The sequence below is a fragment of the Canis aureus genome, chromosome 29, assembly GCF_053574225.1.
Source record: "Canis aureus isolate CA01 chromosome 29, VMU_Caureus_v.1.0, whole genome shotgun sequence".
NCBI classification, from domain to species: Eukaryota; Metazoa; Chordata; class Mammalia; order Carnivora; family Canidae; genus Canis; species Canis aureus.
The window spans coordinates 33,931,455-33,958,923 of record NC_135639.1 but is presented as its reverse complement, the minus strand read 5'-3'; the positions used below and the strand labels follow the sequence as shown (position 1 = coordinate 33,958,923).

The window sequence follows — 27,469 nt, the reverse complement described above, 5'->3', positions numbered from 1 at the left end:
TAGAAATGGGCTCATTTCTGTAACTCTGGTCTGGCATAAGAGTTACAAGGTAGGACCCAAGAATAATGTCCTAGTTTTGTGTTATATCTTTTACTTCAGTAGAACTTTACTTTAAAAAATGAAGTGGGATTACATCAAACTGAAAAGCTTTTTCACGGTAAAGGAGACCAACAAAACAAAAGGCACGCTACCGAATGAGTGAAGATACTTGCAAATTATAGATTTGATAAAGGGTTATTATCCAAAATATATAAAAAACATACACAACTAGGGACACCTGGGTGGCTCAGCAGTTGAGCATCTGCCTTTGGCTCAGGGCATGATCCTGGGATCCAGGACTGAGTCCCACGATGGGTTCCCTGCAAGGAGCCTACTTCTCCCTCTGACTGTGTCTCTGCCTCTCTGTCTGCATCTCTCCTGAATAAAGAAATAAAACCTTTAAAACAAACAAGGGCAGCCCCGGTGGCTCCGCGGTTTAGCGCCGCCTTCAGTCCAGGGTGTGATCCTGGAGACCCGGGATCGAGTCCACGTCAAGCTCTCTGCATGGAGCCTGCTCCTCCCTCTGCCTGTGTCTCTGCCTCTCTCTCTCTCTCTTTCTCTCTCTGTGTCTCTCATGAATAAATAAATAAAACAAAAAAACGTACACAACTGAATATCAAAAACAAAAAAACAAAAAAACCCTAAACAATTCGGTTAAAAAATGGGCAAAGGACTTGAATAGACATTTTTCCAAAGAAAGATATACAGACAGCCAATGGGCACATGAAAAAATGCTAAATATAACTAACAGAGAAATGCAAATCAAAATCACAGTGAGATATACCTCACACCTATGAGAATGGCTATTCTCAAAAAGACAAATAACAAGTGTTGGCAAGAATGTGGAGAAAAGGGAACCCTGTGCACTGCTGGTAGGAATGTAAATTGGTGCAGCCACCATGGACAGCAGTGTGGAGGTTCCTCAAAAAATTAAAAATAGAACTGCCATAAGATTCAGCAATTACAGAGCACCTGAGTGGCTCAGTCAGTTAAGTGCCCAACTCTTGATTTTGGTTCAGGTCATGATTTCGGGGTTGTGAGATTGAGCCCCACTGTCAGGCTCCATGCTGGGTGTGAAGCATGCTTAAGATTCTCTCTCTCCTCCCTCTGCCCACCCTCCCCCACCTCTCTCTCTCTCTCTCTCTCTCTCTCCCTCCCTCTCTTAAAAAAAAAAAAAAAGATTCAGCAGCTCCACTTTTGGGTATTTATCCAAAGGAAACAAAAAGATCAATTTGAAGAGCTATATGCACCCAGTATGTTCATTGTGGCATAATTTACAGTTGCCAAGATGTGGAAGCAACCTAAGCATCATCAGTAGATAAATATATAAAGCTGTGGGATAAATGTATATACAGGATAAATATATATAGAATCCTGAAATATTGCTCAGCCATAAAAAGAAATGAAATCTTGCCATTTGTGTTAACATGAATGGACCTAGAAGGTATTATGCTAAATGAAATAAGTCAAAGAAAGACAAATACTTTGTGATTTCACTTATATGCAGAATCCAAACTACAAAATAAATGAGCAAACAAAACAGAAGCAGACTCACAGATACAGGAGACAATGGTTGGTTACCAGAGTGGGGAGTGGTTTTGGAGTGAGTGAAATAAGTAAAAGGGATTAACAGGTACAAACTTCCAGTTTTAAAGTCATAGAGATATAATATGCAGCATAGGATATATAGTCAGTAATACTATAATAACTTCCTATGGTGATAGATGGTAACTAGACTTACATTGAGGATCGTTTTGTGATGTATAAAAATGCCACATCACAATGTATACCTGAAACCCATAGGATATTGTGTAGCAATTATACTTCAATCTAAAAAAGTGAAACAGTAAAAAAATAAAAAAAATTAAAAAAAATTTTTAAATAAAAAATAAAATAAAAATGTGAAACAGGACCTTGTAATAATTATGGATGAAGGACACTGATAGGCCATTCAGAAATATTAGTGCTTCTTTCTCTGAGAAGATCATTTAACTCTTACTAACATTAGATTTTAGTCTTTATCATGAGGAAACCTTATTTTCTTATTATTTTTTAAGATTTTATTTATTTATTCATGAGAGACAGAGAGAGAGAGGCAGAGACACAGGCAGAGGGAGAAGCAGGCTCCATGCAGGGAGCCTGACGTGGGACTCGATCCTGGATCTCCAAGATCAGACCCTGGGCTGAAGGTGGTGCTAAACTGCTGAGCCCCCCAGGCTGCCCCCCAGAATCTTATTTTCTTTACCAGTGCCCCAGGGAAAAGCCTGGGTGCTACAGAGGGAAGTCAGTTGACTGTATTCACTAGCCCTAATTTGCCCGCAGGCCGACATTGGCCTTTTTTCAGATAGCTCTGAGCATAAGCCAAAGAAGTCTGTAGGGTACTCTTTTTTTCTTTTTTTAAGATCTTATTTATTTATTCATGAGAGATACAGAGAGAGGCAGAGACATAGCCTGAGGGAGAAGCAGGCTCCCTATGAGGAGCCTGATGCCTGATTCATTCCAGGACCTCAGGATCAGGACCTGAACCAAAGAGACGCTGAGCCACCCAAGCATCCCAAGGGTGCTCATTTTTTATACTCTGAGAAGCTTAAGGAAAAAGCTCCCGAGTAAAATTGGAATGGTCTGGCATCATCAATCAGTAAGTTATTTCTTGAATGTCTACTGAGTGGTTAAACTGTGCTGGACACACTTTATGGGTTTGGCTGCCTAGCATTATGAAGTTTGTTTCTATTATTAAATGCTGTATTCTGCATTTGAAGAAACCTTACACACATGGAAATGAGAAATCAGAATAGGAGAGCAGTGTGTTTTATGGCTCAATATTTCCTCTGCACCTGTATCCATGAGTCCTCTGGGGCACAGACACAGAAATGGCGCTGGAGTCTACAACCACTGGATTTGTGGGCTGAGAATGATGAGCAAGCAGTCACTGGCTCCTACAGAAATCAGCAACTTCTAAATATTAAATTGACTGTAGCTTCCCTGTATGTTAACTAGCTGGAATTTACATAAAAACTTGAAACTAGGGACGTCTGGGTGGCTCCACGGCTGGGTGTCTGCCTTTGGCTTGGGTCGTGATCCTGGAGTCCCTGGATCGAGTCCCACATCGGGCTCCCTGCATGGAGCCTGCTTCTCTCTCTGCCTCTCTTTGTGTCTCTCATCAATAAATAAATAAAAATCTTTAAAGACAACAACAACAACAACAACAAAAAACCTTGAAACTAAAAAAATGAAAATTAAATAGATGTAGCTTCGTGTGTTACTGTAGTTTAAATTACTAGTATTTTGTGTGAATGTTTTTTTTCTTTATAATTTCATGTTAATCGCTTCTCAGCCTTTTGGCCAAGATCAAGTGTATAATTTCATGTTAAAATCAAAATATTAACTGCTTGCTTTCCCACTTTTCCCATTTAAAATGGAAACTCTTGAAGGACAGTGACTATTTGTCTCAGTACTGTATCTCTGGTCTGGCACAGTAGCTAGTATATTATAGGTGGGCAGTCAATATTTGTTGAATGAATAAATGAATCTTACCTAGATTGTTGGCCTTTAATCCACATTGGCAATGCGTTCCTTAACCATGAATGTGCAACCTTATGCAGGTTTCCATTGATATCTACAAGTTAATGATGCACAATGTGTATTTCTATAAAGTATTAGTGTACATTTAAAAACATGTAGATTAGACCTGTCTACATGTGAACAGACAGGTTAAAGTTTAGGGTTCCTGTAATTTCTAGTAATAAGAGATTTGCATATGAGTATCTGACCATATGTGAAAATTGTAAGCATAGTATTTCTTTAAGTGAATCTGTTTTTGTGCTGTTATGTAGAAGAACCAGTTCTGTATTCACTGTTAGAGTTGGTATAAGTTTTAAATTCATTAAATGGACTCCTCCTTTCCCCACCTGGGGGTAGATCAGCCAAAGAGAAAAAAGAGACTTATTTTAAGGCCTCTTCCTCTTCCAAATCCCAAAGGTCATGTTGCTAATGCCTTTTGGAAAGAAAGGGAGATTACAGCCAGTGTATTAAGTGGTTACTTTCTGCTGACTGTGCGCTTGCCCACACATACTTGTGCAAATACACTTGTGTGTTATACTTAACACCTAAAAGAAGAATCCTTCAAAATTAGGCTTTTGTTAACAACTGTGTGAGGAGTATTTATTATTGAAATTATTTTAATATACAAATATATAACCCTTGTTTCTAATTCAGAGTTAATATGTGACCTTTGTGGAATATTATGAAAACGAAGAAGACAGTAACAGTTACCCATAATCCCACCACACAAATAACAGCCATTCTTAACATTCTCGAAAATTTTCCTCCAGTCTTTTTTTGATGAGTGTTTATGTAATTTTAGTAGGAACGTTTATCAGAAACATCTTACTTAGATACTTAAAATTTTGTATAAACATCAGTTCTAATAAGTACATGATATTCACCTTACAGATAGATATACCTCACTATTTAACCATTTTCTCAATAATGAGATTTGGCATGTTTTCAGGGTTTTTGTTTTTTTCCCCCCTTCAGTTTTTTGATAACACAATTAATGTTTTTGAGATTAGTATCATTATTCTCTACCTTTATTATTATTTCCTGAAGCTCAATTCCTAGAAAGATTACTAAATCCAAGGGAATGGCCACTTTATTGTGTTCTTAAACATGTATTATAAAATCACATTCCAGAGATGTTATGCCGGTTTTCATTTTAGCCATCAGTGTGTGTGAAGGTTAGCTTTTCCCTCCTTGTGAAAGTTGCTTGTCGCCAAGCAACAGTCAAAAATTAAATAAATTTAAACTTCAAATAACTTTTCTTTTTCAGACAGTATATTCTTTTAGCACTGTTTCAGTGTAGTTTCTTTACCGAGATCTTAACTTTTGATATAACCTAGACTGTTGTCCAAAAGAAAATAGAGGGGCTTTTAATATTAGTAGTTAATATTTTTATCATGGAATTTTCACCCTTTTACAGGAACGGCTCTATTAATAGCTCTGTTAATATTGGATGGGAAAAAAGTCAGGCAATCCATTACCTTCCTAAAAAAGAGGTAGTTTCTTGTAACCTTTCCTTAGGTTTTAATCACCCCTGAAGTTTTTTTGTCCCTCCCAGAGTCCACAGATTGGTTCACATATCCTATGAGTAAATACAAATGTGTCCTTCAATTGAAAGCAAAACCAGTACACCCCTTACTTATAAAGTGAGTTAAAACAAGAAGAAAGAAGAATTTAAAAACTGAAGGAAGGTAGTAAGTAAAGTATTTAGCTTTCTGAAACAATTCAAATGGGGATAGGAAGTTGGTTTTAAATGGCTTAAAGGAGATTAGGGTTTTAAAGTTGGATAAGGAGTTTGGTGCTTTGGTTTAGGCATGGCATTGCTTTTAAAAGATTACTTCCATATTTGACAACAATTCTAACTGGAGATTATAAAGCAAATAGTCAATTTTAAAACACTACGGAATACAAGAGGGCTTCTTTTTGTTGTTGTTTGTTTATACAAAATGATTGCCTAGAGTTAACAGGCTGAGTCCTGAAGCCCTCATTTCATAATACTACTGAAGATCTATCACCAGGGAGAATCCAGCAGAGGTTGTTTAATGCACTTAATTGAGATTATCTGAGCTTTTGTTTTAAATTACTTTGGGAAAAGTCTAGGTACAAACGGCTTCTTTGAAAGGTAAACATACTTAACCTCTACGAAAAAAGGTTCAATTTAAGTTCTTTGAAATTCTTCAAACAGGCAGTAGCACCAGCCCTTATTAATTAAATGGAAGTATGAACTGAATAATGTATGAAGATTAAATCTATATACATCAGTACAAGTATTAATATAATTCTATTAATAGTGTTTTCATTATTTTACAATTGTTTGAGAATGCAATCAAGTATTCTATTAGAAAAGTGACCCTTGACAATTTCAGTAATTTCAAAAGTAAAAATATAGTATATGCTGTTTTGGCTATAAAGTATGGTTAATAATAAAATTTTAAAAAATGGATTCCTTATTTTGTTTCATCTAAGAAGCAGGTCATATTAGAGTGGACCAAGAATGGCATATACTGTATGTATTAGTTATGATAGGTAAATAGTCAAAAGTTGGTTTAACGTTTTTTGCCCTATCTTCCTCAGCTCCTTGACCTGTTTATGGTTTGGGATTGGTCTACTTATCTAGCTGATTATGGACAGCCAGCTTCTAAGTACCTTCGGGTGAATCCAAATACAGCTCTTACTCTTTTGGAGAAGTGAGTATATCCTGAAGACTTCTTTGCATACATAACATTTTAGCATTTTGTGATTTAGTGATGATTGAACAACTAGAGATTTTCAACAAAAGAGAAATGTCTAAATGGAGCTTAAAAGCTCAGTCCATTTTAATGACCAAAACATAACCCTTTCTCTTTCCTGGTGTAGTGTCAGTGTGGTTTTATGAGATTGCTGTTTATATTGATGTAAACAAAATTTTGACGCATCTTGTCCAATTAAAAAGAAGTTTAGGTGTTACTTTTCCCTCTCATGATGTGGCAGGTTTTCCTTTCACTTTAATCATATTTCATTTCAGGTATCACTATTAAAATTTTCAGTTTTTGAATTAAAAGTGTTTATTATTTTCCCACATTTTAAAATATCTATCATGTATTTGATTTGAGAGGACAAAAGGAACTGTTTAAAATAAATGTAAATTGGGGATCCCTGGGTGGCTCAGTGGTTTAACACCTGCCTTTGGCCCAGGATGTGATCCTGGAGTCCCAGGATCAAGTCCCCACTTCAGGCTCCCTGCATGGAGCCTGCTTCACCCTCTGCCTGTGTCTCTGCCTATCTCTCTCTCTATCTCTATCTCTATCTCTCTATCTCTCTGTGTGTCTCATGAATAAATAAAATCTTAAAAATAAAATAAAATAAAATAAAATAAAATAAAATAAAACAAATGTAAATTTATTTTACCATGCCATGAAACACTACTGAGGCCACAAAAAAAAAAAAAAAAAAGAAAAAAGAAAAAGAAAGAAAGAAAGAAAAAAAATGCTGCTTTAGATTTTCTAATGTTATTTTTCCTTCACCTTGTTTTGCTATGAATGTGATTTGCAGAGTCCATAGAGGGTATGTATTTTAGCATACTTTGTGGGATGATACTAGAAAATATTATATTAGAAAAATTAACATACTTTAGACTTACATACTAATGCAGAAACCCCACTTGAGGGGCAGCCCTGGTGGCTCAGTGGTTTGGCGCTGCCTTTGGCCCAGGGTGTGATCCTGGAGACCTGGGATCAAGTCCCAGGTCTGGCTCCCAGCATGGAGCCTGCTTCTTCCTCTGCCTGTGTCTCTCTGCCTCTCTCTCTGTGTGTCTCATGAATAAATCAATAAAGAATCTTTAAAAAAAAAAACCCACTTGATATAGAGCATAAAATAAAGCTACTAATTTTTTGTGTAATTACTTTCTCTGTATTTTTATTAGTCTCCACTTTCTTTGAAGTATATTTTTCAAGCATAAGAATTAGTATGAGATAATTCAGAGCATGCCAAGATATTTTACTTGTGACAGCATAGCTTTTAATTTCCTTTTACCAAGCTTCTTCATTCACATATACTCCTAGGATGAAGGATACTAGCAAAAAGAACAATATATTTGCTCAGTTCAGGAAGAATGATCGAGACAAGCAGAAGTTGATAGAGACAGTCGTGAAACAGCTGAGAAGTTTGGTGAATGGGATGTCCCAGCATACATAGACTTGGATTGCACTCCGTGACACCAAATCTGTGATTCAACATTGATCTCTAACAAGCACGGGTCATGATAGTTTAATTTGTTTGCAGCATTTAAAAATGCAGTAGAAAAAAAGACACTGATGAGAGATGAAACAAGAAACAAAAATATCATTTGTATGGATTTTTAAATAACTGGATACTATTTTATATATGGAAAGTGTGACATTAATTTTTTCACATTTAGGGGAAAAAGGCAAAATGTAATATATAAATTCGGTCAAAGTTGTGTATGTAACTGATTTTAAACACATTAGAAAAACCTTATATGCCTCTACATATAAGTATTTTTTTCTATTTAGACTTGAATGTCTTTTCTGTTGTTTTTTTTTTTTCATCACTATCCAGTTTTGAAATGCCATCATGTCTGATATGGGAGTATTTCACTGTCATTTTGTGGCTTAATTTTTATTTTCATTTCAATATGATTTAAGTAGACTAAATTTTCCAATATTGCAGATTCTGAGGGGAAAATATGCAAATCTTTAAAGATCCCTGAAATCAAACTTGATTTAACTCAGTAAGAATGTGAATTATTTGTTCTGCTTGGGTGGTTTAATTTAATGGTTCTGAATATGAAAGAAATAAAAAGGTGTTTGGATTTTCTAAAAATGCAGTGTTGTTTCTGGTTAGCAGAGTTAATATTTCTAACCATATTATTTGTAGCTGACCCCATTCTAGGATTTATTTGGTTTGGTTTGGTTCAAGTTAAAAGAGGAAAGGAATGAAGTGAGGTAAACCACTTCAGGTGCTGCTTGTGCTAGGGTAGATATGTTTGTACACACAGAAGTTTCTACAGGGGTCAGGTTACTTTATTCAGATAGCAGATGTCAGTACCTATCCTTTGTATGGAAACAAGCCAAACGAAATGAACTCTGGAAAATCTAAAATGAATGTACATTTTCTTCTGTGTAGATTACCATGGTCCAAATGGAAATACCAGTCTGATCCCAACTTTCTTTTCATTGTATTTATGCTAAATATTCCTTTTGCATTTTCAGGATTTATGCCTGTAAGAAACTTACACTTGACTCTGTAAAATAAGTGTAAAGAATTATATGTACATTTCTTGATTTTGTGAAGAAACATTAAAAAGGTTGAGCAAGTTGTAGAAAATGCATTGCTGTTGAATTTATCCGGAGGTTCCTTATTGAAAACAACTTCTTCCTTTAGAAAGACTTTTATTCCCTGGTTATTGGAATAGGGAGTGTCACCAAAACAAAGATATAAGCATTTATTCTCTTCACCATCTCAATCTTTCAAGTACTTCACATTTTAAAAAACACTACATGGAAAACATGGCAATTCTTGCGGCACAGTAAAATCTGGGAGCTAGAAGAGGAGTGGTGCACAGCTAGCTCTTTTGAAGACTGGAATGTGGCTGTCCGTCGCCTGCCTTCCCCAGCCCCGCGGGGCACTCAGGGCGTCTCCCTGGCTTTGGTTGAGGCGTCCCCAGATGCGGGGACACTCCGCTGTTGCACGGCTTGAAGCAGACCACGGTGGGTTCGCAGCCACGACGGTGTGAGATTCACCTTCTTTCGTAATACATCCGACACCCCTGCCCCTCGCCGCCTACTCTCGGGTTGCCCTGTAGGGACCGGGACGCCAACGCCCTGGGAGATCTGGAGCGCTCGGACCGGACGCAAACGGAGAAGCATCTTGGGAGACCGAACGGGGTGGGGTGGAGTGGCCTTCCGAGCGCGAGGGGACGGCGAATTCGGCCCCGGGGACCGGAAAGGCGCCGGGAGATACCCGCTGCTGGCGGGATTACGGAGTCTCGGCGAAGCTTCGGGCCGCAGGGGCCCTGAAGCGGCAGATCAGAAGCGGGTGCGGAGTGGGGATGGGGATGTCGGAGAATCTCGACCCCGGGTATCCCTTGATGTGCTTGCAACGCCAGGCCGCCATCGAAGACCTCAGTTTCTCTGGAAACTGAAACAGCCAAGGGGACTCCCCCCGCCCACGCCCCACCTCAAGCCCGTCAAGGTTTGCGTGCCCAGAGAGGATGGGCACCCCGCCTCGAGGGTGGGGACGGGGGGCGCCGGAGGGCCCGGGTTCGCCCACCCGCGGAGCTGCCGCGTACAGCCGGGAACTTCTGGCGCGAAACTGCAGGCCCCGCCCGAGGATCTGCGCGGGGCGCGGCCCCCAGCCGGGCCCGAGCGCCTCGCGGCTGCCACTCCCCACTAGCCCGTGGGTGAGCCCCCGCTGCCCCCCGCCTCCAATCATTACTCTGCTCCGAGCGCTTTAAATATGCATGGGCGCGTCACGTTGTATGAATCGGGATGGGTCCATAGGGAGGGAGCCAATATCTATATAAATGTGCCCAGGGTGGGCCGAGGAGAGAGGGCGGTGGGGCGGGGGGCGGGGGCCCGGCCCCGGTGATGGCAGCGCACGTTTGAACCCCGGAGAGTTGCTCCTCTCCTAGCTCGCCTCCGCTCCGTCAAAGGAGCGGGGACCCGGGGAGGCGGTGGGCGGTACCCGCGGATGCCGGCGACCGCGGTCGCGAGGAAGCCGCCACCCCGGCGAGGCACTGGCGTTTGGGCCCCGACGCCGTCGGACCAGAGGAAGGCCCGTTCCCTAAGGGCGTGCGGTCGCAGCCGCCTTCTACTACCCCTGCCCCTAGCGCGAGGTCCTTTCCCGAGGTTCTAAATCTCGGTTTTGGCCCGCAAGCCCCGGGCCCTTTCCGGACCAACAGGTGAGCCCTGGGCGCTGGCAGCGCCCCGGCTCTCGCGGCCCCTGCGCTCCGGCGCCGCCCGGTCCCCGCAGGCTCGCCATGTTCCCCTGGGGGCCCAGCTGCCTGTCGGTGCTGGGGGCCGCGGGCACCGCTCTCCTGTGCGCCGGCCTGCTGCTCAGCCTGGCCCAGCACCTCTGGACGCTCCGCTGGACGCTGAGCCGGGACCGGGCCTCCGCCCTGCCCCTGCCCAAGGGCTCCATGGGCTGGCCCTTCTTCGGCGAAACGCTGCACTGGTTAGTTCAGGTGAGTAGCTCGCACCCCGCACGGCCCCTTCTTCCCTGGCTCCCACCGGACCCTCCTCACTCACAGCAGTCCCAGGGTTCCAAGCCGGCCTCATCCTGTCGCCCGAGTCCCAGAGCGTAGACACAGCCCTCGCCTTTGCTCAGTTGCTCCCTTGAAGGGACCGTATGTCGCCGGAGTTCTCCCCAGCGCAACCTAAACACGACCCGACGCAACGCCAGGGTGAACCGAGGGGTTCTAAGAACACTCGCCCTCTACCCTGCAAGCACGGAATAAGGAATCGGGGCACTTCTCAGCCGTGAGGCCTCGGGCGCGCAGGTCCCCATGCTGAGCCTCAGTCTCCTCACCTCACCAATGGGAACAGACCAATGCCATCTACATTTCCATCGGGGCCCATCTGAGATTCGGTTTTGTAAAGAGTGAGGCGCCCGCCTGGAGCGGGGAGCTGCTGGCGAGGGGCGGTTGGGCGGCCTGGGCCAAACCCCCGGCCGAGGCCCTGCGGCTCCAGCCTCGCTCCGCCTCGCTCGCAGGGCTCCCGCTTCCACAGCTCCCGCCGGGAGCGCTATGGGACAGTGTTCAAGACGCACCTGCTCGGCCGGCCGGTGATCCGCGTGAGCGGCGCCGAGAACGTGCGCACCATCCTGCTGGGCGAGCACCGCCTGGTGCGCAGCCAGTGGCCGCAGAGCGCTCACATCCTACTGGGCTCGCACACGCTGCTTGGCGCAGTGGGCGAGCCGCACCGGCGGCGGCGCAAGGTGAGCCAAGACCAAAGAAGGGGCCGTTGGGACGTCAGGCATGCGGTTCCCGGGGAACCTGCTGTGGGCCAGCCGGGGCTAGGTTTTAGGGGCACACTTTGTAGCTGGCAGGGACCCCAGGCTAACCAGTGGTGGCTTTGAGCCAGTCTCTTACCTTTTCCCGCTTTGGTTTATAAAGTCAGGACTGGGACTCAAGGGGCCTTTCATCTCCGATCTTCTCTATGTGATTCTGATACCGGAGTGGTGGAAAATCAGACTCAGAGAGGGACCAGAGACGGCTTCCTGGAGGAGGTGGCATCTGGAGCCTGGGTGGATGGGAGGGACTGTATACATCAGAGAGCTAGAGGGAATGGCGGGCGGGCGGGAGCAAAAGCCAACCCATTTAGGTCCTGGCCGCTTGGAAGAGGAGAAGGGGACCGAAATCGGCCTCCTGGCTCCTCTGGAATCGCTGAGCAGAGGAAGCCGAACGGACCGCGGCCGGCGCTCATGCCGCGGGCCCCCCACAGGTCCTGGCACGTGTGTTCAGCCGTGCAGCTCTGCAGCGCTTGGTGCCCCGCCTGCAAGGGGCGCTGCGGCGCGAGGTGCGCTCCTGGTGCGCGGCCCGCCGGCCCGTTGCCGTCTACCAGGCCGCCAAGGCGCTCACCTTCCGCATGGCTGCGCGCATCCTGCTGGGGCTACGGCTGGACGAGGTGCAGTGTGCGGAGCTGGCCCGGACCTTCGAGCAGTTCGTAGAGAACCTCTTCTCGCTGCCCCTGGACGTCCCCTTCAGCGGCCTGCGTAAGGTACCGGCGATCTGGCCTCAGACCTTCCTCTGGGGATCCCAGCGGGGGCTCCCTCGGCTCGCCCTCTGCGTCACCTCCCCGGCGGGACCGAGGCAGGGGCCTGGATGGGGAGGTGGTGTGGCGTGGCGGCGGGCGGCGGGGCTGACCTCTGTCCTCGCTCGCGGTGTGACCCGAGCGGCCGCAGAGCCTCTCCGGGCCGCCCCGCGGGGATACGCGGCGGACCCGCCGGCCGCTGGCTTCCGACCCTGAGTCTCGGGGGCGGCCGCCCAAGCAGTCAGCCCAGCTGCAAGCCGAGCGGCGCCCCTTGGCCTGGCCCCCCGCGCGTCTCTGGAAGCCCGGATGGCTGCGCAACTGATGGGCGCACGAGCGCCGCGACGTTCCTCAGGCCTAGACTGGGTTGAGAGGAGTGGGTTCCCGCTCCCGTCCGCGGCTCGGGGAGCGTTAGTTTCCCCAGCAAAGAACCGCTGCTTCCTCAGACTTCCGAGCGACCGGGCCGGCTGCGTTTGACCGAGAGCAACTGGGAGGCTGCGTTTGCCTTTTCGTTGTCCGTGAGCTGAGGCTTCTCACTGTACCGATGCCTGGGTTTTCCTCACCTGAATAAAAATAATAGTTATGTACAAAGGGGCATGCCTTAGGCTGATCGCCTTGAATATATTTTCTGATTCAATCCTCTCAACCTGCAAAGTGTTCTTCTTCTTCTTCTTCTTCTTCTTCTTTTATTGGTGAAGAAACTGAAGCTCAGAGAGATTAAGTGACTTCCCCAAGATCACACAGTTAGTAGGGGCAGAGGCAGGATTTCAACCAGATCTCCTATGCTCTCAAAACCCAAGGGCTCAGATGCTTTTGCTATGCTTGCTCCCCGAATCCCCACCCCCTGGCTATCAGCTTAAAGAGGGTAATGCTTAGAACATCCAGTAGTGTTCTCTAAGCCAGAGCTTTGCTGGATGCATCAAGATGTTCCTTCCTCTCTACTCTGGTGCCCACTGCCCCTGCCTGAGTCTAGTGCAGGGAAAGGGCCTGACTAGGCTCTGTGCCAGGCCTGGGGACTGAGAGGTTTGTGACTCTGGGCAATTGCTTGACCCCTCAGCATCCTCCTCTCAGGATGACAGTAACTCTTTGCCTTGCCTCAAAGGTTGAAATGTGATAATCAAGAGAGAATTATGTGTAGAGATCGCGGATAAGTTCTTGGGCATTCACTGAGCCTCTACTATGTGCCAGGCATGGAGCTAAGTTGAGAAGCTTAACACCTGGATCTCAGCAAAGCCAGAAGAGCCCCAGGAGGATGTGGCGGGGTAGGTGTACAGGTCTGGCCCCCTCAGCCTTCCTGCCCCACCTCCCTTCTCTCCCCATGCATCAGGGCATCCGGGCACGAGACCAGCTGCATCGGTACCTGGAGGAGGCAATTGCAGAGAAGCTTCACGAAGACAAGGTTGCAGAGCCGGGTGACGCCCTCGACATGATTATCCACAGCACTAGGGAGCTGGGCCATGAGCTCTCAGTGCAGGAGCTCAAGGTAGGCAGTGGGAAGGTTCTACTTCTTTCTCATTCCTAGCAGGTCCCCATACACATGGGGCATTCTGCCCTCCTTGGGGTCCTATTTGGCCATAGGCACTCCTCAGGAGAGGGGGAAAGAGGAGCCATGGGTTCCAGTCATGGCTCAGCCATAGCCACTAGCTCTGTGGCCTTGGGCCAGTCACCATCCACCTCTGTAAGAGTGGCCCTTGCTTCCAGGTTCTGGCCATAAACAGCTCTGCTTTCCCCACCCCCTTCTCTGTCACTTCACACCTTTGCCTCTGCTGCTCCCCACCACCACCACCACCCCATATGAAGGCCTCTCCATTCCTTTTCTCTACAAACCCTAGGGTTCAGGGTCAAACTACACATCCTCCTTGAAGCTCCCTCTTCTTCCCAAAATCGACATTCTTCTTCCATGAGCCACCTTGTCACCTGGCACCTTTAACCTGTTTTGCCAACAGGAGGTCTCCCCTGAGAATTAGAGCCCCTTTCCAGGTATGTGTAGAGCACAGGCAGTGGAAGTAAGGAGAGAAGCTTTGGAGTGGCCCCTAAAAGCTGTTGGAGAATGCAGAAAGGAGCAGAGAGGTTGGAGAATGCAGAAAGGAGCAGCAGGGGAAAGTTAGAAATGGGAACACCCCAACCCTTCCAAAAGAACTCCCAGCCTTTCTCTGGGCCTTAATTTCCCACTTTTCAAGAGCCATGAAGGGTAGGGTTCAGCCTTAAGTTTCTTCTTTGAGTATGGGGCTAATAATCTTGATTCTGATTCCTGAGTCATGAGATCTGGAGGTATTCAGGTGGTTAGAAGTAGATGAGCAAGTGGGCTCATGAGTCCTGGGAGAGCCCTCCCCTGTGAAAAGAGAGTGCTTGACAGGGCTGGTGGGCAGATGACTGCACCCCCCCAAATCAGGCTTCTTTAGTTCTGGTCTGGGCCTCAGGGGCAGGCCAGGCAGATTAGGCCTAGCCAGGAAGGATGTTGGGCCTCCCATGTGCAGGGCAGGCGGTTAGCCTTGGACCAGGTCATTCATTCTAGAGACGTTATGATGTGTCTGCCGGGCATCAGGCTCTATGCTGGGACTGATGATATAGCAGAGAGCAAAACACAGCCCTTGCTCTTGAGGTGTGGGAGGGCCGGGATACACATTCATTCTATGATCAGACAAATCAATTCATGAACACAAACTGTGCGGGCCACCAGGAGCTGGCAAGACATAGGGAGGCAGTGAGGGTGAGGCTGGGGCTTGGAGGATGAAGCCACCAGGCCCCTTCTCTGTCCTTCTTGGACAGTGCAGACCTGGAAGAGGTTTAATACTCACTGGACCACTCCACTAAGCAGGAGGAGGAAGCCACGATGCCTCCTCTGCTCCGACGGAGGCCCCACTCCTGCTGCAGAGGCTTTCCTCCGCCCTCCCACCTCCAACCCAGTTCACTGTCACAACGCCCAGCAGGGGATGCAGGCAGCACCACTGGGTGGTTAAGAGCTCGGGACTCCCGAGCCCCAGTGCTTGGGACTACCCTGAACACCTCTCAGAGCCTCAGTTTCCACCCCTGTAAAACGAAGGCAGTAATTGTGTGTCACAGAATCAAAGGACTTAACACACTTAAAACCCTAAGAGCAGCACACAGAATAAATTCCTAGCGCTGTCTCTGGGAGTCCTTTCAAAGCAAGGGGATAGATCCTGGTTTTGGTCATTGCTGTATGTGGCTTTCTGAAACGGCACGCTTGGGATTCCATCGACTCCCGGCCCGCGCACAGAGCCGCCCTCTGGCTTTTGCGCAACGGTAGATTTGGGCCCTTTGCTCCCCAGCCACGGGGCCGGGCGGGAGGCCTTGCGGCCAGGGCCCGCTGCCGCAGACTCAGCGCCGTCCCGGCTGTCTTGCAGGAGACGGCCGTGGAGCTCCTCTTCGCCGCCTTCCTCACCACGGCCAGTGCCAGCACGTCCCTCGTCCTGCTGCTACTGCAGCACCCGGCGGCCGTCGCCAAGATCCGGCAGGAGCTGGCGGCGCAGGGACTGGGGCGCGCGTGCGGCTGCGCGCCGGGGGCCGCGGGGGGCGGTGCGGGGCCCTGGCCAGACTGCGGCTGCGAGCCCGACCTCAGCCTCGCGGCGCTGGGCCGCCTGCGCTACCTCGACTGCGTGGTCAAGGAGGTGCTGCGCCTCCTGCCGCCGGTGTCCGGGGGCTACCGCACGGCGCTGCGCACCTTCGAGCTCGACGTAAGTGCGCGCGCCTGCCCCGCCCCCCGCCACCTGTCGCGGGGCGGGGCCGGAGGGATTGGGCCCGCGAGGTCGCCTCTCCCCACCCCCCACACCCCTCGCCCTCGCCTCCGCCCCGAGCCTCCGCTTTCCGCCCAGAAAATTAGCCGAGCCAGGTCCCACTTCCCGGATGGATGCACGGTTGGAATCCACACCTGGCGAGCCAAGGCGAGGAACAGGTTTTCTTCCGTGGCAAGGATCAGTCCCCTCAATTAGAACCGAGTTTTTTTTTTTTTAATATTTTATTTATTTATTTGAGAGAGAGACAGGCAACCCACGAAGCAGGGAGCCTGAGGGGGGACTGGATCCGAGGACTCTGAGCCGAAGCCAGACGTTTAATCCACTGAGCCACCCAGGCGCCCCTAGGGCCCAGTTTTAGAAGAAAAACATACTTTTCTCCGCGCAGTACGCCCCCCTCCTTAGCCAATGAGTGTGGGTGGGGAACAAGGAGAGCCCCTCCTCCCCACTGTGTCCCATAGCCACTTCCCTACTGCCTCACAAGCTCAAGAAACCCATGCCTGGTTCCATCTCTCTGGGACTTTGGGCAATTCCTTCTTCACTCTGGGCCTCAGTTTGTATTCTGAAAGTGGTCTTGGTCCCTTTGAGCTCTGTCAGGTAGTGCCAGGGCTGCAAGGCACAGTGGCAGCATCAGAGTGGAGCCTAGTTTTCCAAACCCAGGGTGTTTGCCTGAATGGTTGTCCCTGCAGACAGAGATTGGATTGGGTACCTCCTTCCTTGAGCCTTACTTTAAACAGTCCCTGAACATCTGTGGGGCATTGCATACCAGGGGTCCACTGCACTGTAGCTACTGGGATTCTGCTGGGGAGGAGTTCTTTATGGAGAGAATGGAGGTCGAGAGGATAACTTCATCCCAAATTGGTGTGAGGAAGATGGTGGTCGTTAGTTAGTCTGGAATAACACCAGAACATTTTGGGTGCTGACATTTGACATGGAGCAGTCAAGTGTTAGGATGGGGACAGCACACCAGCAGAGAGGGGACCACCCAGGCAGAGGTGGGTGGATTAGTGAGGTGTTTAGAAGTGTCTTGGATGCTGCATCTTGAAATTCAAACTTCATTCTACAGTCTAAGGGAAACAGAGGAAGGGGAGCACAGTTCCACCAGGGGGAGTAGAGGGGAAGCCATCCTCCAGTTTACAGATGGGAAAAATGAGGCCTAGAGAGGTGAAAGAGGGAAAGTGAGTGTGGAAGAGCTCTTGTTTAGGCTAGGGAAGGAGGATAGTGGAAGGAAGGAGAATAGTGTAGGGTAGGGTGGGATGGGGGGGGACGTTGGAAGACACATCAAAAAGTAGAATAGTTGAAAAAGCTGAAGGTGGGTAGAGGAAGCATGAAGGCTGCCTTCCAACATTTTAAAGATGCCTGGGTTTAATTCCCATTTGCATCTTCTTGAAGTGTGGCCACCAGACCTGAATATTATGGTACAGTTAATGGATGGTGGGGATGGGGGGTGTTAGAGAGTTTTCAGTTCAGTGCAAAGAAGAGCTTTCTAATTGAGCTGACCATAGAGGAATGAGGGTCCCTGTCATTTGTGTTGTTCCCGCCCAGGCAGAGAGAAGGTGCGAAAGTGGAACTTAGTTCTCTGGATCTAATGTCACAAGAAAAAAAAAAAAAAAAAAAGACCAAACACTGAAACATAAACAACAGATAACATTTAGTGATCATTGATATACATATATATGTCAGACTGTTATTCTAGTCTCCAAACAACAAAAAGGGCATTTTGGGTCTTATTTTATCAAATAAGAAACAGGCTCAGAGAGACTGAGTATCCAGCCTAAGGCCACACAGCTCACGGGAGAAGGAGCTGACATTGGAACGCAGAGCGTTCTCCTAGCTTCGGGGTTAGACATCGGTTCCTGCAGACCTGGGGTGGAGGGTCGATTCAGAACTCGATTCCAAGCGCCTCGTATTCAGGCGGGTCCCCTCACTTCCCTTGCAGGGTTACCAGATCCCCAAGGGCTGGAGCGTGATGTATAGCATCCGGGACACGCACGAGACGGCCGCGGTGTACCGCAGCCCGCCCGAGGGCTTCGACCCCGAGCGCTTCGGCGCGGCGGGGGAGGATGCGCGGGGCGCCTCGGGCCGCTTCCATTACATCCCCTTCGGCGGCGGAGCGCGCAGCTGTCTCGGCCAGGAGCTGGCACAGGCTGTGCTCCAGCTGCTGGCGGTGGAGCTGGTGCGCACGGCGCGCTGGGAACTGGCCACGCCTGCCTTCCCCGCCATGCAGACCGTACCCATCGTGCACCCGGAGGACGGGCTGCAGCTCTTTTTCCACCCGCTCGCACCTTCGGCGGCGCGGGATGGGCTACACCTCTGACCCGGGGCGCTTCGGAACAGAAGTCGGCCAGTGGCAGCGGCGCGCTAGCAGCGCCGCCCAGCTGCCGTTTCATAGTGCCGGCGCGGGCGCTCGCTCACTCGTTCAACAAACGGTCGCCCATTGCAGCTCCGTGCCAGACTTTGAGAGAGGAGCAGCGCGCGCCTGAGCCTCGGCGCCCGGGAGAAGTGCCGAGGTCGGTGAGAAGGTGCCTCCTGCGCTCTGCGCCCTGGGGAAAGACAGGTCGTGAGCCTAACCTTTCAAGCCTTTCCCAGGCTCTTCTATGTGGAGGACTGAGTACAGGTCTGACAGAGTAAGCCCCAAGCTCTGAGGGCTCAGCAAGTGCATAGACCTGGGGTGTGGGGAGGGAAACTGTGGGTACCTAGACTGGCATCTGGCACATTCTAAGAGCTCTCCTACCCAACTTTCTTAACCCAACATGTCTGCTAACCCAGGATTACCAGATGCCGGCAGGGATGAAGTGAAGAGATCTTCACTAGGAGATGCGGGGCCTCGCCTTACGGTTGCCTGGATCTTGGGGGTGGCGGGGAGAATTGGACTGTGCCAGAGACCCAGCAAATGCGGCTGGACCTGTAACCGTTGGGAGGAAGCGCATCTCAGGCCTGGCTTTGGGCCCGAGTAAGACACACCGAGAAGGTGCCCAGCGGAAGGCCCTCAGGCAGCTGACCTCGGCTTGGTGCTTCCGAGGCCACTCTGCCTGTCTCAATTTCCGCGGAAACTTAGAACTGTGGGGCGCTTCCGGTGCTCTAAATGGCTCAACATCACTGCTTCTGCTGGCAACTTCTTAAAAAGCAAGAATTCCTACTTCAAGAACACATTTAATCTTCCCATATATACAGGGGAGAATAGGCACATCGAGATGTCTCTAAGGTTGGACTATTTTCACACAGGTTGAGACATAATCAGAGAGGTTTGGGTTATTTCTACCAAAACTAAGAAGGCCAAGAACAAAGTTTCCTGGTAGCAGTGGAAGGAGGAGGCTAGGACTTAGCTGGGCAGCTGCTCTCTGGCTGGAAGGTGTAGGGTAGGGTTTGGAGGATACCTAGGAAAGACATCCCCCTGAAAACAGACCCATTCCAGAGTGTGCCAGACCTTTCCTCCTGAGCATAGTCCAAGAACTGGGTTGAGAATTATCCCCATATGAGTTGGCTGCAGGGACCTTCCCATTTACTACCTCTACCTCCTCTGTTGCATATGAGAAATAGGCAGAAGACTCCCCTGAGGAGCTGGCAGTGGGATCCTGGACTCCTTAGCCAGTGCTCTCCTCCCCCTCATCACTGACTCTCTGCTCCAGCCTCTGGGCCTGTGGCCATCACCTAGAGCTCAGCCCTTCATCCTTTCATAGTGATTCCTAGGTTGGCTTAAGGACTCCAACACGAGGGGTTTCCACCAGTGTTTAAATCAAAGCCAAGAGCCTCCAGTGTCGCCATTCCCAACTGCCCAATGCAACGTTCCACCCGTCTTCAGACAGTCCAGGGCAGCTGGACGTGATGGGTGAGCCAGGGAAGTTGTGGCCCAGGCCCGGAGCTGACCCCTTAGTGAACCAGAAGGAAGCTGGTGCCCTCCTGACCTTATGCTTGAGGTGGTTCCCCGGGGCCAGAAGGAAAGGGGGAAGCAGCAGGCGCAGGCAGGGTCGGTAGCTCAAGAGCTCAGCGGGCCCTTCCGAGCTCGGCTGACACTGCCGTAACCCCCATCCAGGGCAATTCATCACCTACCACTGACCACAGACCTGGCGCCAGGCCTTGGGATCGGCAGGCATTGAAGCAAAAGTGGCAGAATTGGGGCCTGCCCTCAGGGCGCTCCTGAAGCCACAGAGATCACGTTGGGGCTGAGAAGCTCCCACCAAGCAGAGGGGGCAGGAGGACTAGGGCTTGGGGTTGATTCTGATTGGGGGAGATAAGAGCAATATGGGGAAGAGGTTCTCAGAAGCCACCATGGTGTATGTGGTTCCAAGAGACCTGGTTTGCCTGTCCTGGGATCTGTACTAACTATAAGCTCCTGTAGGGGCAGCTCCAATTTCCCATTGATAATATCCTTTTGGGTAATTTCAGGGAACACCTGAACTCCTGTTTTAGGAGCTCCAGATTCTCTGAGGAAGGAGCATACTGGTTTTTTGCCCTCCTGGACTGCATCTGCTTATGGAAGAGGTAGACAATAAACCAGCAAACAAAAGAGCTCAAGAATGTCAGATGGTGCTAAGTGCTCTCAAGAAAATAAAACAGGTCTGTCATACGCAGTACCTAGGACCTAAACTCTGCAGGGTGGGAGGGGAAGACTTCTGCAAGGAGGTGACATTGGACTTTGGAAGGAACCAGCCAGCAGTGACCTGGGAAAGGTGCTCCCTAAGCAGAGAAAACAGCAGGTACAAAACCCAGCTCACAGCCGGGAGGTTGGCAGGGGTTGCCAGAGGGGAAATGGTGGAGGAAGGGTGCTCACATGACTCCAGTCTACTTTTGGGTCTTCACTCCCCTCTTCCAGCAAAAAACTACTATTCACCCCCAACCCTTAGCAATGGGGAGGCTGTTTTGTAAACGTCTTGGAAATCGTTTGTTTTCCAGTGAACCACTCCTCCTCCTTGCCCACCACCACCCAAAAAAGCTTGGCAAGTTTTCTAATCAAAGTTCTTATCTGGCTGATAATTTATTGACCCCTTTCCCCATTCTAGATGTTCTTTAATGATCTTCACCCTCACATTTAATCCTTTTCTGCCGGACGCCCCCGCTGGACGCCCTCTCGGGTCTCGATGGGCACATTTATTAAAACTCTTCTCCCTCCCCCAGCAATTGCCGCACGCAGGGCCCACTCATCTTGTGACCCGGCGCGCGCTGAACTTGGCGAGGTGGCCCTGCAGAGTTCACTCGGATGTCACGGTCCGGCCTGCAGGGGTCACAGGCAGGTCAGGCCAGAGGATTGGGAATGGGCCCCAGGTCACGCCCCCGCTCGCCGGTTTTGCTCACCGGCCCGAGCTCCGTCTAGAATCCGGCCCAGGATTTCTGAGAATTACTTCTAGCGCGTCCCGCCCGGTTCCTGCCGGTCCCAGAAGTTGGCCAGCATCGTTAACAGCCGCCAAATCGTTAGAAGAAACGACAGTGGTAGACACCCTTCCCTAGAGCGCCTCTTATACGCCGCGTAGGGTTACGGGGAAGCTCTGCCTTCCAAACAAGCCCTTCGGCGACTCCGGCTTGCAGCGTTGCGGGGACTGTGCGGTCCCTACCACCCCACACTGTCCAATCGCGCCGGCTTTGGGGACCACCACGGGATGGCCACGTATTTCACAGCTCATAGGATCGAAGAGTTTTCCATTTCCAAGGGACGCCTTCAAGGCGTGCGGTGTGCTCCTGCAAAAGCCGGAGTTTCGTTGTAAACAAACGTACTTCATTGTTTCGTTCTGGGAGCTGCCGGTGCGTGCAGCGCTCGAACCAAGGATGCGTGTGGGCCGGCCAGGTGGGAAGTGGGGCGCCCACGTGCACTGCCCGCGGTGTCCGAGCTCCCCGCATTGGCGGCAGTAGCCGCTGACTGCAGTTGGGCAAAGGCTAGAAGACCTGCTTTCCCGTACGGATTCCCCCAACACTCCCATTAGGGGCCGGCAGAGGCCTGGGGTTAGGGTCGAGCACCCCTCTCACCCGTGTGGCTTTGGTGGATGGGAGCTGGGAGAGCAGAGGAGGGCTCGTGTGCCCCGGGTCCAGGTCATCTTGGTGAAGTAATCTAGCGGAGCTGGGAAAAGTATTTGCAGCCAGGAGCCCCTTTCCGAAAATTCACGACTGCCCCGGGGTGTAGACAGATCTGGGAATTACCGCCTGCATATTCCGGAGAAGGAAAGAGGCGCAGGGATGTGTGGTGACTTGCTCAAGGTCATGCAAGCAGAGATGGAACCGGTCCGGGAGTACAGACTCCCAGGCTTTCCTTATTTGCCCACGTCTAGGGAATCCCCGTCCCCTCTGCCTAGCTGGGGCTGTGAGTCCCAGGGCCCTCGCAAGCCGGCGGGTTCGCAGAGCGCCCGTTGCCTACCGGTGGATGAATTGCCCCCACAGTCTCCCACTGGGGCGCCAGAGTTGGGGCTCAGACTTGGAGAGAGTTGCCCCTGGAGTCCTGAGGGCCCTGGAGGCTCTCTTGTATCCTTAAGTCGGACCTTCCAGGACTTCATGAGTGCGAGTGCTGGTCTCCTTGAGGAATCTGGGGAGCTGGGATCCATGAACCGCCGATCATTTCTGAGGTGTCCCCTCCCCCTGGCTCTCGCTTAGGTCGTGGACCTGGGCTCCTCTGCGGGATCTTCGGGAGAGTCGGGAGGTTTGCGTTTTGCTCTGCGTTCTGGACCTCAGTTTCCCCCGTGTGGGACGTGGCAGCTAGTCCGTTCCTGAACGCACTTCCCTTTGCTTCCCCAGCAGGTGGAAGGGAGCCCACGGGGCGCCTGAAAATGGAAAGCCCTTGATGGCAGCTCTGGGCTGGGACCGCGCGTCGGACCCCAATCCCGCGCGGGGGATTCCAAAGGGACTGCCAGGAAGCCCGGGGCTTGGAGTCCCCGCTCCCCGGAGCCCGGGCCAGCCTCAGCCGTGGTCTGGAGCTCCGCACACCTTGTAAGGGTGGGGGGTGGGGGGTGGGGGGAGAGGCAGGCTGCTCCTAGCCCCGCACCCCAGGAGGCGCGCTCCGAGGGAAGCAGCCACCGCGCCGCCTCTGCCTCGGCGTGGAACAAACGGTTAAAGATTTTGGGCAGCGCCTCGCGGGGGGGAGGAGCCAGGGGCCCAATCCGCAATTAAAGTTGAACTTTGGGTGAACTAATTTGTCTGACCAAGGTAACGTGGGCAGTAACCTGGGCCGCCTATAAAGCGGGCGCGCGGCGGGATTCGGAGCGCTGGCGGCGGCGGCAGGTGGCGCGGGAGGCCGCGGCGCGCCATGGGGCTCTCGGCGCTGCTGGCCAGCGCGCTCTGCACCTTCGTGCTACCGCTGCTGCTCTTCCTGGCCGCGATCAAGCTCTGGGACCTGTACTGCGTGAGCAGCCGCGACCGCAGCTGCGCCCTCCCTTTGCCCCCCGGAACTATGGGCTTCCCCTTCTTCGGGGAAACGCTGCAAATGGTGCTGCAGGTAAGGGAGCTTGGGCGGGACAGGACGATTCTCAGGAGACAGACTCGGCTCCGGGCTCTCAGGAAGCCGGGGTAGGCGTCCCAGAGAGGGAGGTGACCCGGGCTAGGATCGGGGCTAGCCGGACGCGCGGCGCTCCCCGGCGCCCCCTCACGCCCGCCTCTTTCCTCCGCTCTGCTTTCCCAGCGGAGGAAGTTCCTGCAGATGAAGCGCAGGAAATACGGCTTCATCTACAAGACGCATCTGTTCGGGCGGCCCACCGTGCGGGTGATGGGCGCCGACAACGTGCGGCGCATCTTGCTCGGGGAGCACCGACTGGTGTCGGTGCACTGGCCCGCGTCGGTGCGTACCATCCTGGGCTCCGGCTGCCTCTCCAACCTGCACGACTCCTCGCACAAGCAGCGCAAGAAGGTGAGGGCGGGGGCGGCGGTGCCTAGGCAGAAAGGGGGACCCCATCCGCTGGAGGGGTTGGGGCGAGAGATGCCGGGGAGCGCTAGAGAGATGCAGGAGGTGTCCGGCTCAAGCCCGGTTTAGCTTTATCAGCCGCGAAGCGCCTTGGGTCTGGCGGCCGTGGGAGGTGGCTGGAAGGGGATCCCGGAAGGCGAGGGGGCGCTTCTAACACTTTCCCTCCTCGGAGCTCAGGTGATTATGCGGGCCTTCAGCCGCGAGGCGCTCCAGTGCTACGTGCCCGTGATCGCGGAGGAAGTGGGCACTTGCCTGCAACAGTGGCTGAGCCGCGGCGAGCGCGGCCTCCTGGTTTACCCCCAGGTGAAGCGCCTCATGTTCCGCATCTCCATGCGCATCCTGCTGGGCTGTGAGCCCCGGCTCGCGAGCGGCGGGGACGCCGAGCAGCAGCTCGTGGAGGCCTTCGAGGAAATGACCCGCAATCTCTTCTCGTTGCCCATCGACGTGCCCTTCAGCGGGCTCTACCGGGTGAGGGAGCTTGCAGGGTGAGGGGCTGGGAGCGCGCGGGGCGCGGGGCCGGGCGTCCGCTCACTGCCGTGCGCTCTCCGGGGTCAGGGCATGAAGGCGCGGAACCTCATCCACGCGCGCATAGAGGAGAACATTCGCGCCAAGATCTGCGGGCTGCGGACGGCCCAGGCGGGCGGCGGCTGCAAAGATGCGCTGCAGCTGTTGATCGAGCACTCGTGGGAGAGGGGAGAGAGGCTGGACATGCAGGTGGGTGGCAACTTCAGGAAGAGGCGCTGCGGGATTTGGTCCCCTGGCTTTCCAAGGGCGGTGCCGAGGGTCCCCCAAAGCGCACGTCCGTCCGGACTCCGGAGTGGGCAGAGCGCCCAGACACCGGGGGGTGGGACCCGGAAGGCTGAGACACCCGGTCGGGAGAGCTGTGGGAGAGGCTGCAGCGGAACGGGGAGCATCCCCTAGCCCTACCAGGCTTTACAGGGAAAGTTGGAATTTGCAAAATGTAAATAATGTTGGGCGATTTTAATACAACCAAGGCTTTCATTCAAGAATTCCCTGTGTAGTGAGATTTTACTGGCTTTCCTGCTCGAGCCCAACTAAAGGGACTATGCATTTTGTTTTAGAAATATAGTTTTTCTTGGCTTTCTGTCAGCAGACTTTTAGCCCTTCTCATCTTCTTTCTAGAACTTTCAGTTCGGTTCTAAGTAATCGCTGTGTAAAATTGAACGCAGACTTGTAAAAGATGTTTGTCTTATTCCGTCTTTAGGCACTAAAGCAGTCCTCAACGGAACTACTCTTTGGGGGACATGAAACTACAGCTAGTGCAGCCACATCTCTGATTACTTACCTTGGGCTCTACCCCCATGTTCTCCAGAAAGTTCGAGAGGAGCTAAAGAGTAAGGTAGGAGGACACCGGGGTTCCCTATTAGCTTAAGAAATTCAGCTGCTCCGTGTCCAACTTGCCAATATGTAAGGGTGCCATCTTCCCTGAGTATTTTGAAAGTGCAGGGTCAGGGGGTGGGTGGGCGGGTGGGGAAAGATAATTTAATTAGCTTTGTGAATAAAAAGGAAGGAATTTTGAACTGTGATTCCGCTGAGTGTGTGTGGGGGGGTTGATCCTTGTATTCCTTCTCCTTCTCTACTTTGTGCAGTACGTTGGAGATTTTCAGATAGATTCCACTTTCTTGAATTTGTGTGTTCAAGGGCGTGACTGGGAACTCACTCGTAGGTGGCAGTGATAGTAGTGGTGGTGGTAATGGGGGTGGGGAGGGAGGGGGAGAAGCTAGGTGGTTCTAAGTGGGGAGCTGCTTTCTCTTGGAATTGTAAATAGATAGTGGATTTGGGCCAAGGGGTGGAGGCAAATGGTCTTTAGCTGCTCACAGTCTCCCCCTCACCCTCTCCCATCACGGGGCCCTGTGGGTCTAGCCGCCACTTAAGTAAGTCCTGTTTACGTCTGCTGGGCTGATTTTATTGGAGCACAAAATAACCGTTCACCTCTGTATGACTGTTTTGATAGGGTTTACTTTGCAAGAGCAATCAAGACAACAAGTTGGACATTGAAATTCTGGAGCAGCTTAAATACATCGGGTGTGTTATTAAAGAGACCCTCCGACTGAATCCCCCAGTTCCAGGAGGGTTTCGGGTTGCTCTTAAGACTTTTGAATTAAATGTAAGTTAAAAGTTCTCTTCCCCCCCCCCCTTTTGTTGTGCTTTTAAATCTCCCCTTTGCTTCCCTGTGCACGGGCTTAAATTTCTTCTGTTTCTGGTATCATTATCCTGCCTCGTGGGGATATGTGTTTCAGTAGTCTGAAGGTCTGTCTGTCCTGTCTCTCTCCTCACGCCCTCTTTTTTCAACTCATAATTCCTCCGGTTATCAGCGATGGCTTTTTGTTGTTGAAAGTTAGATTCCAGTGTGTCAGTCCTGGGGACTTCATAATCTTTTGCAGGGCTACCAGATTCCCAAGGGCTGGAATGTTATCTACAGCATCTGTGATACTCATGATGTGGCGGACATCTTCACCAACAAGGATGAATTTAACCCTGACCGGTTTATGCTGCCTCACCCGGAGGATGCATCCAGGTTCAGCTTCATTCCATTTGGAGGAGGCCTGAGGAGCTGTGTAGGGAAGGAGTTTGCAAAAATTCTTCTCAAAATATTTACAGTGGAGCTGGCCAGGCATTGTGACTGGCGGCTTCTAAATGGACCTCCTACAATGAAAACCAGTCCCACCGTGTACCCTGTAGATGATCTCCCTGCGAGGTTCACCCACTTCCAGGGGGAGATCTGATGGGTGCGAAGGCCCAGACCTCAGACTTATTTGCGTTTTTACATGGTGTCATGTTGATTTTATTATATTTAATTTCTAAATGTATATTATAATATTTATGTGTCTCTACTACAATACCACAGTCTTTAAATATTAAAATAATGAATTTGGATAGCTTCCAAATAAAGTAAAATCTGAAGGTGCTTGTCTTGCATTTAAGATTCCTATGGGGGAAAACTCTCTGGTTTTATATTTGTGTATTTAACCAGATTTCGAAGTGTCTACATGCATGGTTTTATTTGTAATCTGTGTGTATCTATTTTCTTGTGAGGAAGAAACTTTAGCTGTTATTTCTCTGAATCCTCAGTAGAAAATCTAATGTATGTGTTTCTGAGTTAGTCCAAAGGTAACTTTGTAAATGTTTCTATGGTTTAGATACCCCGTTTGGAAAATCTATCAAAGTTCATTTTAGATTTTTTTTTTTTTTTTGCTTGCTTGTCTTTAGGGAAAGATGAGTTTGAAAAGGTAATGCTTTGAGAACGATCATACTCATAACACCTTCAGCCATACACTTATTATGTTTAATAAACATAATAAATCTGCTTTGTTGCATAGTGCCAGCACTGTTTTTCTGAAGGTTTCAGGTAGGAGAATGATCACTCTGATTACAGACAGTTACCAAAATGAGAGCAGACGTTGCATATGAAAACAGTATTGGAAGAGGCCAGCCTCTGGTTTAGATAAGCTAGTCCAGGTTTTCTTTATTGAAAA

At 50.4% G+C, this 27,469-nt stretch overlaps 3 protein-coding genes across 15 annotated transcripts in view; all 3 read left to right on the top strand.

Annotated features, from left to right (window-relative positions):
• EXOC6 (exocyst complex component 6) overlaps positions 1 to 8,922 on the top strand; it is a 224,396-nt gene extending 215,474 nt beyond the window's left edge. For all 13 annotated transcript variants that reach the window (XM_077878373.1, XM_077878370.1, XM_077878372.1 and 10 more), the window contains 2 exons: positions 6,172 to 6,284; positions 7,638 to 8,922. In XM_077878373.1, the coding sequence (XP_077734499.1) occupies positions 6,172 to 6,284; positions 7,638 to 7,770 (246 nt within the window). In that variant the 3' untranslated portion in view covers positions 7,771 to 8,922. The remainder of the gene's footprint in view (positions 1 to 6,171; positions 6,285 to 7,637) is intronic.
• A 1,654-nt stretch (positions 8,923 to 10,576) lies between these two features.
• CYP26C1 (cytochrome P450 family 26 subfamily C member 1) lies at positions 10,577 to 18,432 on the top strand. The gene is made up of 6 exons (XM_077878368.1): positions 10,577 to 10,780; positions 11,308 to 11,532; positions 12,039 to 12,314; positions 13,672 to 13,827; positions 15,710 to 16,039; positions 18,036 to 18,432. The coding sequence occupies exons 1-6, from the start codon at positions 10,577 to 10,579 to the stop codon at positions 18,411 to 18,413; spliced, it is 1,569 nt and encodes a 522-aa protein (XP_077734494.1). The 3' UTR covers positions 18,414 to 18,432.
• A 134-nt stretch (positions 18,433 to 18,566) lies between these two features.
• On the top strand, positions 18,567 to 26,901 carry CYP26A1 (cytochrome P450 family 26 subfamily A member 1). Its single transcript, XM_077878367.1, has 8 exons — positions 18,567 to 18,723; positions 18,866 to 23,510; positions 23,694 to 23,918; positions 24,150 to 24,440; positions 24,528 to 24,686; positions 25,198 to 25,332; positions 25,948 to 26,100; positions 26,378 to 26,901. The coding sequence occupies exons 2-8, from the start codon at positions 23,322 to 23,324 to the stop codon at positions 26,717 to 26,719; spliced, it is 1,494 nt and encodes a 497-aa protein (XP_077734493.1). The 5' UTR covers positions 18,567 to 18,723; positions 18,866 to 23,321; the 3' UTR covers positions 26,720 to 26,901.
• Positions 26,902 to 27,469: the final 568 nt, after the last annotated feature.

Coding starts and splice junctions, on each gene's coding strand:
- CYP26A1 (XM_077878367.1), top strand. CDS start 23,322: ATGGGGCTCTCGGCGCTGCTGGCCAGCGCGCTCTGCACCTTCGTGCTA. Junction 24,441..24,527: donor CCTTCAGCGGGCTCTACCGG/GTGAGGGAGCTT, acceptor CTCCGGGGTCAG/GGCATGAAGGCGCGGAACCT. Junction 24,687..25,197: donor GAGAGAGGCTGGACATGCAG/GTGGGTGGCAAC, acceptor TTCCGTCTTTAG/GCACTAAAGCAGTCCTCAAC.
- CYP26C1 (XM_077878368.1), top strand. CDS start 10,577: ATGTTCCCCTGGGGGCCCAGCTGCCTGTCGGTGCTGGGGGCCGCGGGC. Junction 13,828..15,709: donor TCTCAGTGCAGGAGCTCAAG/GTAGGCAGTGGG, acceptor GCTGTCTTGCAG/GAGACGGCCGTGGAGCTCCT. Junction 16,040..18,035: donor TGCGCACCTTCGAGCTCGAC/GTAAGTGCGCGC, acceptor CTTCCCTTGCAG/GGTTACCAGATCCCCAAGGG.